At 47.6% G+C, this 11,467-nt stretch overlaps 1 protein-coding gene across 2 annotated transcripts in view; it reads left to right on the top strand.

Moving 5' to 3' along the window:
• The first annotated feature begins 948 nt into the window (after positions 1–948).
• vtcn1 (V-set domain containing T cell activation inhibitor 1) overlaps positions 949–11,467 on the top strand; it is a 48,939-nt gene continuing 38,420 nt past the window's right edge. The window contains exon 1 of one of the 2 annotated variants that reach the window (XM_038802012.1): positions 949–1,066. In XM_038802012.1, the coding sequence (XP_038657940.1) occupies positions 1,065–1,066 (2 nt within the window). In that variant the 5' untranslated portion in view covers positions 949–1,064. Of the gene's footprint in view, positions 1,067–4,452; positions 4,601–11,467 lie in introns of those variants that run through there. The other variant, XM_038802011.1, reaches the window with a different exon arrangement.

The following is an 11,467-nucleotide window of genomic DNA, read 5'->3' as shown; positions in this document are numbered from 1 at the left end:
CTGCATCCTGCGAGTCGAGTTCCAGGCGTCCAGGCTTGAGGGCTGATTCCATGATTGATCTTGCTGTTCTTAAGTCGATTAAATTGATGGAACCATCAAGTCACCAGACACGTGTTTCCGATATGAATATAGGCTTTAATCGACTTATTACAGAGCCAGCCTGTTACCCGTTGATGAACTCTCAGTGAACTGCAGGCTGACTCTGGACAAGGGTATTTATACAGCAGCACTAGGGGGAGGAGTCATGGGCGGAGCCAAGGGTGGAGCCCTGTACAATCTCGAGCATTCCCAGAGCTACTCCCCCTAGTGGTCAGATAACGCTACTGCGCTTACAAAGACAGTGTGAATTATCATATTACATTCACCACAGGGACAGCTCAAATTTACAGCCTGTACATTAACTATTCTCCTTTCATGTATAAATGTAAGTCTTCTAATTTCAGCAGGAGCTCTGTATTGAGAATGCTGTAAATCAGAATTGAAACAGCTGCCAATACTGCGCAGTTCAGGGCATTTCCAATATAATCGGTCCATTATCAGTTTCGTTTCTTTTTCTGTAACTGCTCAGTTTTTAACTCGCCCACTTGGGTCACAATGTATGTAAATAATTATTTCACATAGGTAATTGATTCCTGGCGCTCTAAACTTATTCATTGAGTAAACTGGACTCACTCAGCTATGTTTATATGTACAGTAATTTATGTCACAAAACGAATCATAAATCCAACAATTAACCGTCACTATACTTAACTCTTCACGTTATTGTGATTTTCAAGTGTTTATTTTGTTAGAAACACACCAATAGCTGCCCATTTCCGCAGTGAAATTGTATCGGTCCTGGTTCAAAGCCGGATGGTCTGTCACTCATGTTTAAGGGGCGGTCCAAAAGGTTTGCAACCTGTAAAATCTCCGTCTGCCTGGACACAAGTGACGAGCTGGAAAGCTGCTTTTCCATAGGTGGTTTAACTCAATTCTGGGCACTCAACTTCCACTTTTATGTCGCTGTTTGAGCAGAGTTGGAGGTTTCATTGTTTCGCGTTAACATCGAGCAAGATTGAGCGGCAATGTATGTTTTTATTCAATGTTTCTTGTAGATGTGTATATTTATAACAAACTGAATATATATGTGATCTGTGTTTATCCATCAGTCAGACTATTTGATTGCGAGTGGTAACGTTATATGTAGATGTGGAACAATCGATATCGGAAATTCTCCTGGGTATATTTATTCAGAAAGTATTTAACTGTGAATGTAACAATCATTTTATAATAACCCCCCCCCCCCACCCAGAAAGTTTCACGGCGGTGGAAAGAACAATGATAGAGATTACAACATGGAAAGAGGCCATTCGGCCCCACTTGTGCGTGTTGGAGGGAGGTTCGGGACTGGGTGGATGGGTGGCCTGTTTAATCCCCTAGTGAAATCCCCTAGTCACTATCCGGCTCCTGATCGGGTACACAGAGGGAGAATTCAGAATCTCCAATACACCTAATAAGCATGTCTTTCGACATTTGTGGAAGGAAACCGGAAAACCTGGAGGAAACCCAGGCAAACACAGGGAGAACGAGCAGACTCCGCACAGACAGTGGCCCAAGCCGGGAATCGAACCTGGGTCCCTGGAGCTGTATCTGGATTGAAATCCATTTGTAATATATGTAGATTTAGATTTATTGTCACGTGTACTGAGACGCAGTGAAAAGTGTTGGCCTGTATACAGACCAGGCAGATTGTTCTATACATGAGAAAGGTAGGACATACAATAAACACCAGGGCCGGCTCAAGGCACCGGCAACTCGGGCAGTCGCCCAGGGCGCCATGTGCTAGGGGGCGCCAGAGACTTGGGTCTCGCGCATGCGCAGTTGGGCCGGTGCCAACCAGCGCATGCGCGGTGGCCGCCCTCCCCCAGGGCGGCCCCCCCCGCTCGGTCCGCTCCCCCCGCCTCGGTCCCCCCCCGCCCCCCCCCCCCCCCCCCCCCCCCCCCCCCCCCCCCCCCCCCGCCCCCCCTCCCTCGGCCCCGCCCCCCCCTTGGCCCTCCCTCGGCCCCGCCCCCCCTCCCTCGGCCCCCCCTCCCTCGGCCCCCCCTCCCTCGGCCCCCCCTCCCTCGGCCCCCCCTCCCTCGGCCCCGCCCCCCCTCCCTCGGCCCCCCCCCTCGGCCCCCCACCCGGCCCCCCCCCCAAGGGCGCCGAAGTTCAGCTTGCCCGGGGCGCCAGCAACCCTAGGGCCGGCGCTGATAAACACACAATGTAAAGTAATAATAATTCCACATATGTGAAATAAACTGGACTCAGCTATATTTATATGTACAGTAATTTATGTCACAAATCCAATAATGAACCATCCTGTCACTATACATAATTAATTTCCGCAGTGAAATATTGTACTCGTTCTGTTTTAAAACCGTCTTCACTCATGTTTAAGGGGGTGTCCAACACAGTAGGTTTATAACCTGTAAAATCTCCGTCTGCCTTGACACAAGTGACGAGGCTCGAAAGCTGTTTTTCCATAGGTGGTTTCACTCAACTCCCAGTTTTGTGTGGCTGTTTGAGCAGAGTTGGAGCTTTCATTGTTCCGCATTAATATCCGACAAGATTGAGCGGCAATGTATGTTTTTAGCGACTTGAACTTCCAGAAATACCTTCTAGCCTTGATCAACCAGGCTTTTACATCACATTTCCTCAGCCTGGAGGCCATCAATGTCAGATAATCATTAAGACAACCAATCGTGAATTCAAAAGAAAGATCATCAGACAAAAGTGCGAAGAGTTTGGAACCTGCTCCCACAGGGAGTGGTTGAAGTGATTGATTAGTTTAAGGAAAAACTAGACAGTAGACGAGGGTGAAGTTAATAGATAGTTAGAATGGTGGGTATAGCTGTGTAAAGATGCAAGGAGGCCCAAGTGGAGCATGGACGCTGGCATGGACTGTTGGGAGAATGGCCTGGACTATATTGTACATTCCATGCAATGCGCCATAAATAGGCTGTTTCCCATGACTGATTTTATAACTCCCTCACATCTAATTTCTGGCCTTCAAGCAATAAAATCATGTCTTTAGTTGGTTATCAGCTATTTATGTCTAAAGCTTTTTGCTAAGGGCTGTTAGTGAGCTGTTCATAATGTCTATCCTGTTGTCTCTTGGAGTATTGAACAAGGCTCAATACAACGACAATACTGTGCGATATGGTTATTTGTTTTTAGTGTCTATCCAGTGCTTGGACTATTATGAAGGAATCGTAGCCTTTTTCAACTAGCAATAGTTAACATTACCTAAGGATACATTATTTTGTTGGCTTATTTCTAGAGAAATTAAACTTTAAGCTATATAAAAACAAATTACTGTGGCTGCTGGAATCTGAAACCAAAGAGAAAATGCTGGAAAATCTTAGCAGGTCTGGCAGCATCTGTAGGGATAGAAAATAGCTAAAGTTTTGAGTCCAGGTGACCCTGTCTCAAAGCTGAAACCTTAAGCTGTTTCTAACAAAACTACATTTTCCCACATTGATGAAAATCTAACTAGCTCATTCCTTTTACTCTCAGCCATTTCACCTTCAGAGATAAATAGAAGAATTTTGTCAAATGCATTTTGGAAATCTGAACATACCACCTTGCATCACTTTACACAGTCTTCTTGACAACTGAATACCTCAAAAAAGGTTCAGGATATTTCTGCTGTTTATTACATTGCTGCCAACACACATTCTCCAGTTTGTTCCTTTGAATAAACTCCATTCTTTTACTTGATATTTCCCTTGATTGGAATGTAGTAGAAACTCGTGTGAATGAAATGGAAAATCTACCATAGTAGAATCTTCAAATTTGCAAAGCCTTGTTGTCGAATGTGTAACATTGGCTTCGGCACAGATTTTTGGCTTGAAGTCCCCTGGCATTGGCAGAGGGTGGGGTGTAGCTGACAGCTGTAATGTACAGCCTGTACATTAACTATTCTCCTTTCATGTATAAATGTAAGTCTTCTAATTTCAGCAGGAGCTCTGTATTGAGAATGCTGCAAATCAGAATTGAAACAGCTGGCAATACTGCGCAGTTCAGGGCATTTCCAATATTATCGGTCCATTTTCAGTTTCGATTCTTTTTCTGTAACTGCTCAGTTTTTAACACGCCCACTTGGGTCACAATATATGTAAATAATAATTTCACATATGTAATTGATTTCTGGCGCTCTAAACTCATTGAGTAAACTGGACTCACTCAGCTATGTTTATATGTACAGTAATTTATGTCACAAAACGAATCATAAATCCAACAATTAACCGTCACTATACTTAACTCTTCACGTTATTGTGATTTTCAAGTGTCTATTTTGTTAGAAACGCACCAATAGCTGCCCATTTCCGCAGTGAAATTGTATCGGTCCTGGTTCAAAGCCGGATGGTCTGTCACTCATGTTTAAGGGGAGGTCCAAAAGGTTTGCAACCTGTAAAATCTCCGTCTGCCTGGACACAAGTGACGAGCTGGAAAGCTGCTTTTCCATAGGTGGTTGCACTCAATTCTGGGCACTCAACTTCCACTTTTATGTCGCTGTTTGAGCAGAGTTGGAGGTTTCATTGTTCCGCGTTAACATCGAGCAAGATTGAGCGGCAATGTATGTTTTTATTCAATGTTTCTTGTAGTTGTGTATATTTATAACAAACTGAATATATATGTGATCTGTGTTTATCCATCAGTCAGACTATTTGAGTGCGAGTGGTAACGTTATATGTAGATGTGGAACAATCGATATCGGAAATGCTCCTGAATATATTTATTCAGAAAGTATTTAACTGTGAATGTAACAATCATTTTATAATAACCACCCATCCCCCCCACCCAGAAAGTTTCACGGCGGTGGAAAGAACAATGATAGAGATTACAACATGGAAAGAGGCCATTTGGCCCCACTTGTGCGTGTTGGAGGGAGGTTAGGGACGGGGTGGATGGGTGGCCTATTTATGCTGTAAGAAGTCTTACAACACCAGGTTAAAGTCCAACAGGTCCACATCATGGCTATTTATGCTGCGCAGGCGGTGGCCTTAGTAATAATAATCTTTATTATTGTCACAAGTAGGCTTAGATTAACACTGCAATGAAGTTACTGTGAAATCCCCTAGTCACCACACTCCGGCGCCTGTTCGGGGTCAGAGGGAGAATTCAGAATGTCCAATTCACCTAACAAGCATGTCTTTCGACATTTGTGGAAGGAAACCGGAGCACCCGGAGGAAACCCAGGCAGACACAGGGAGAACGTGCAGACTCCGGACAGACAGTGGCCCAAGCCGGGATTCGAACCTGGGTCCCTAGAGCTAGGAGTCTGCACGTCCTCCCCCTGTGTGCGTGGGTTTCCTCCGGGTGCTCCGGTTTCCTCCCACAGTCCAAAAATGTGCGGGTTAGGTGGATTGGCCATGCTAAATTGCCCGTAGTGTAAGGTTAATGTGGGGGATTGTTGGGTTACGGGTATACGGGTTACGTGGGTTTAAGTAGGGTGATCATTGCTCGGCACAACATCGAGGGCCGAAGGGCCTGTTCTGTGCTGTACTGTTCTATGTTCTATCTATGTTCTAAGCTGTGAAGCCACAGTGCTTACCACCGCACTACCATGCTGCCCAATCTGTTTTCAGTGACCCTCAGTGAGATTAAGCAGCTGTATCAAACCCCAGTGTAATAAAAGCTTTTGTTTCCAGCATTATAATAGTGGCAACATTTAAATGGCTGTGCGCCCTGGGTGGGCGGTTGTGAATGGCACAATTTAAGTGCAAGTCATTCTTTATCCTGGAGAGCTCTCTTAAGGTCACCACCCCTCAATCTTTCTATAGAAATGAATCCTATACAATGGGGGCAGCATGCTAGCACAGTGGTTAGCACTGTTGCTTCACAGCCTCCGAGACCAGGGTTCGATTCCTGGCTTGGGTCACTGTCTATGCGGAGTCTGCACATTCTCCCCATGTCAAGCAAAATACATGCTTGATAGGTGAATTGGACATTCTGAATTCTCCCTCATTGTACCCGAACAGGCATCGTAGTGTGGCGACTCGGGGATTTTCACAGTAACTTCATTGCAGTGTTAATGTAAGCCTACTTGTGAGACTAATAAATATTATTATAATAATCTGTATGTTATCGGTGGGAATAGACATCATGGTGAGAGTGGTATGTGGGCCCTTATGTGGAGTCAATCAATGCAGGACAGATTTAGAAGGACGCATGATTTGGCAATGGTTTTATGGAATGGGGGAAGCTGCAAAATTTTACCATTTTGTTTTTGAAAAATATTTTTATTGACATTTCATTTCATACATTGCTCTTGGACAATGAACAAAGGTATGTGGATCAGATACAAGTTACAAGAGCTCAGTCTTGGTATTGGCTCCCCCTAAACCCATCCGCTTTACCAAACCTGCCTCCCTTTTTGTATTATTGTAATACAACCCCCTCCCATCTCTGTCCCATGTAATGTAGAGCATGGTTGGAGATTTCAATCGCGGAGTACTCTGCTCTGAATATCTCTGGAAGCACCGATTTTCCCACTACAAAGAAGTTGGTGCAGGTGCAGATCCTGTGTACTGGTGAAAAAAATGAGAATTCCTCCTCACCTGGCTGCCTGAACCTCCATGAGTCCACTGCCCTGAGCTGCTCCATAAATGTCCTTAGTTCTCTAACCATGCCTGCCGTTTTTCCCATTTTAGGTTTCCATCCGTCCGTCAGTGGGTCCTGTACACAGTTAAAGTCTCCAAACGTGATCAGTCAGTGCATACCTCAATTGGAGTTTTGCACTATGGTCTTTTTTACAAACTCTGTGTCATCCCAGTTGGACGGATACACGTTCACCTGGACACTGTTGCCATGTTTAGAACACCACTGACCATGTTGTACCGGGATTTCCCTTTGTTAGGGAGCCATCCAAAATGGCCATGGTCACCGACTCACCATGAGGCCGTGTCCCTGCACTCTGAGGCATCCCTTTGTTCAGGGATCACCCAACATGGCCACCAACTGTATGTACGCATGTGGGTGAGCCCCGGGGTTTCCCTATGTCCAGGGATCACCCAACATGGCCACCAACTGTATGTCCGCATGTGGGTGAGCCCCGGGGTTTGCCTTGATCAGCGACTCTCCAAAGTAACTGCTTGTGGTGCCATCTTGTTTCATGTTTCCAAGAGTGATCTGTTGAAGCCAGTCTAGAGCCCTTCCCCCACCTCCCTGCCGTTTTGTTTCCCCTGCGGATTTGTTTCCCCCTCCTTGTGCTGCCCCCTCCAGTCCCCCCATTGCCCCCCATCTTTCTCCCCCTGTTTGCCCCTCTGCTTTCCACCCCACTTGGTGTCGTGCCCCCCCCCCGTTGCCAGTTGCTCTCTCCTTGTTGGGAGATGCGCCATGCACCCCCCCCCCCCCCTTTGCTCATACCTCCTGGCATTAGCTTTCCTGTTAGTGTGGTGCCCCCCCCCCCCCTCTAGTGGGTCCTACCCTCCTTCAGTGACCTGCTGTGTCGTTTCCCCTCTGTCTTCTCACTCTCTCCTGCGCTCTGCTGTAATTGCCCCCTGTCTGCAGACTGGTTCCCTTGTTCATAACAAGGTGATACAGTCCGGTGCAAATTGTTCATTGGTTTTCTCTGCCTCCTCTGTGTCCACCATATCACTGCCTCCCTTGTAATCCAGTCCGTTCTTTTGGTCAAGGTCTGCAGGGCAGTGTGGTGACAGGGGGTGGAGCTCGTTTTTCGGGTCGCTGGTCTCCCTCTCTGGGAGTGGCCGGGAGGTCTCGCACCTCATGGGTCTGCTGACCCGCTTGCCAGCCGTTCCTGTCCGTTGCCGTCATTTTTGTTGTCACTGTGGCCTCTTGAACTGCTGCTTCCTGGTATCTTTATTGTTCTTAGTGTTGGTGAGGGTGAGGGGATGTTTTAGTCCGGTTTTTATGTGCTAAATTCAACTAAAAGCACCTATTATCTTGTCTTTCGTTGAAGAGCCACCTGATGTGTGACTGCTCAGCATATCCCTGTCACTGGAAGTCAAATGTCAATGCAAAGGTGCCCAGTGGTACTGACAAGCTGGCAGGAGCACTGCCAGGGTGTGTGGTGGGATGATTAGCATAGCCGCCTGCCATTGGTGCAGAACACCGGCTTACCATTGACCCTGGTCGGTCATGTGCCTCTCGACCGGTTGGTTGAGACCAGTCATGTGACGGCTCCCTGATTGGTCGAGAGGCTGAGTTAACCCCACCTCCAAGGCGCGGTATAAATACCCAGTACTCCCGGCGGCCGTCCTTATACTGTAATCGACCGCAGGGCTAACATCAAGTAGATTAAAGCCATACTTTTGTTCAGCAACTCGTCTCGCATTCAATTGATGGTACATCAGGGTGGAAGTGCCAGGGTGCCCAGGTGTTTTCAGTAGCACAATGCCTGGTGCCAACTCAAGATGGCTGTGCAAGAAGGCTGCCTATAAATGTTTCACATTAGAACCATTTCCAAGAGTGGCGACTGCCGATATGGGGCCCTGCGCTTTCGGCCGCGGGTCCGCACATGCACACGGCGGCTGCGCGCGGCGGCGGCCCTGCGCAACATGGCGGCGGCCCTGCGCAACATGGCGGACCAGCCCCCAAAATATGGGACCCCCCCAGATCGTATACGCCTGCCGATCGGTGGCCCCTGATCGCGAGCCTGGCCGTCCTGGAGGCCCCCCGGCGACTGATCCCCCCCCCCCCCCCCACCCCACCAGTGCAGCCGCAGACTGGGTCCGCAGCTCCCAGCCTATGTGCCCGCTGGGTGGAACCATGTTAGAACCACGCCGGTGGGAACTCGGCCAGTTGGTGGCAGAGAATCGCCGCGGGAGCCTCTTTCAATGGCCCCCGACCGGTGCCACATTAACTGGAGAATCGCGGGAACGGCATTGCACCGAATTTTGGCGCCAACACTCTTCTCCGCCCCAGTGCCAAGCGCGATTGCGGTGCGGAGGCCGGGGAGAATCCCGCCCAGTATCTTAAATGTGGCCTCACTAGTACCTTGTACAGTTGCAGGTTTTTACTTTTATATTCCAGCCCCTTTAAAATAAAAGCCAACATTCCATTTATCCTTCTATGTTACTTTCTACACCTAGCTTTCTGGGTTTCATGAACAAGGACTCATAAATCCCCTTGTGCTGTAGCTTTCTGCAGTCTCTCTCCATTTGAATAATAATCTACCTTCTCATTAGTTCTTCCAAAATGAACAATCTCACATTTTCCCGCTTTGAATTCCATTTGTCAATTTTCTGCCTACTTACTTAACCTGTCAATATCTTACTGTAAACTATTCCTATTTTCGTGACAACCTGCTTTCCCTCCACCGTTGCATCACCTGCAGATTTTGCCAGAGTACACTCTGCTCCTTTCCCCAAATCATTAATATATACTGTGAAGCGCTGTGGTCCCAGCACTGATCTTGATGTCACTGCACTGGGTACTGCCCTCCAAACTGAGGAAGACCCCCCTATCGCTACTTGCTGCTTCCCATTAGTAAGTCATTCCTCTACCATGATAGAAACACCATGAGTTTCTATCTTGCATTGTAGCCTTTTGTGTGGCACCTTATCAAATGCTTTATCAAAAATAGACCGACTGGTTCTTCTCTATTTACTGCAGCTGATACCGCCTCAAACAACTTCAGTAAATTTGTAAGACATGATTTCTGCTTCATGAAAGCATGCTGACGTTGTTTGATTGGCTTATGACATTCCAAATGCTATTCTCTCCTTATTAATTGATTCTAATATTTTTCCAATAACTGCAGTTAGACTAACTGGCCTGCAGTTTTCTCCACTTTGTCTCCTTCCCTTTTTGAACAAGGGTACCACATTGGCAGTTTTCCAATCCTTTTGCACAGTTCCAGAATCCAAGGATTTTTGGAAAATGACTACCAACGGGATGCATCCACAATCTCTCTAGCTACCCCTTTAAGATCCTGGGGTGCAGGGATCTGCTCAGCCTTTAACCCCATTAGTTTGCCTAAAACTAATTATTTGGTGATGGTGACTGTATGACTCTATTTCATTCCCCAGTTTCATTCTCTAAGGGGCCAATGTTTTCTTTTACTTTTCTCTTCCTTTAAATGTACTTTTAAAAAGCTCATTGTTTGTTTTTACATTTCTTGCTAGCTTGTCCTTAGAATTTATTTTCTCCTTTCTGATTATTTTTTAGCCCAGCTTTGCTGCATTCGGAATCTATCCCGCTGCATTCGGAATCTATCCCGCTGCATTCGGAATGTATCCGGCTGCATTCGGAATCTATCCCGCTGCATTCTGAATCTATCCCGCTGCATTCGGAATCTATCCGGCTGCATTCGGAATCTATCCGGCTGCATTCGGAATCTATCCGGCTGCATTCGGAATCTATCCGGCTGCATTCGGAATCTATCCGGCTGCATTCGGAATCTATCCGGCTGCACTCTGAATCTATCCGGCTGCACTCTGAATCTATCCCGCTGCATTCTGAATCTATCCCGCTGCATTCTGAATCTATCCGGCTGCACTCTGAATCTATCTCGCGGCATTCGGAATCTATCCCGCTGCACTCTGAATCTATCCCGCTGCACTCGGAATCTATCCCGCTGCACTCTGAATCTATCCCGCTGCATTCGGAATCTATCCCGCTGCACTCTGAATCTATGCCGCTGCATTCTGAATCTATCCCGCTGCACTCTGAATCTATGCCGCTGCATTCTGATCTATGCCGCTGCATTCGGAATCTATCCCGCTGCATTCGGAATCTATCCCGCTGCATTCTGAATCTAATCCGCTCCAACAAAACATCCTGATGTACCATCGATTGCACGCGAGGCGAGTGATTTACCAAAGTCTGGCTTTAATTAACTAGAACACAGCTCTGCGATCGTCTACAGTGGAAAGGGACGATCGTCAGGCGTTTGAGCATTTATACCTCGTTAATAGAGCCGTGGTTAACTCAGCCTCTCGGCCAATCGGTCGATGGGGAGCTGGTGGTAAGCGGACTTAAGGTCCACAGTTGAGAAGACCTTGTATGTCGCGATCTCGTTTACCATGGTAGAAATACAGGGAAGAGGATACGCGTCCAGTTGCGTAAACCGATTGATGGTTTGGCTGTAATCGATGACCATCCGGTTTTTCTCCCCCGTCCGGACCACCAGCACTTGGGCTCGCCAGGGGCTGTTGCTGGCCTCGATGACCCCTTCCGTCAGCAACCTCTGGACCTCGGACCTGATGAAGGATCGGTCCTGGGCGCTGTACCGTCTGCTCCATGTGGCGACGGGTTTGCAATCGGGGGTGAGGTTAGCAAACAGGGAGGGAGGGTCCACTTTGAGGGACGCGAGGCTGCAGACAGTGAGGGGGGGTATAGGGCCGCCGAATTGAAAGGTCAAGCTCTGCAGGTTGCACTGGAAGTCCAGTCCTAGGAGTGCCGGTGCGCAAAGGTCAGGGAGGACAAGGAATTTATAATTTTTAAAAACCTTCCCTTGGACCGTGAGGTCCGCGATGCA

The sequence above is a fragment of the Scyliorhinus canicula genome, chromosome 7 (assembly GCF_902713615.1).
Source record: "Scyliorhinus canicula chromosome 7, sScyCan1.1, whole genome shotgun sequence".
In the NCBI taxonomy this organism is placed as follows: domain Eukaryota; kingdom Metazoa; phylum Chordata; class Chondrichthyes; order Carcharhiniformes; family Scyliorhinidae; genus Scyliorhinus; species Scyliorhinus canicula.
This window is presented reverse-complemented; position numbering and strand designations above follow the sequence as displayed.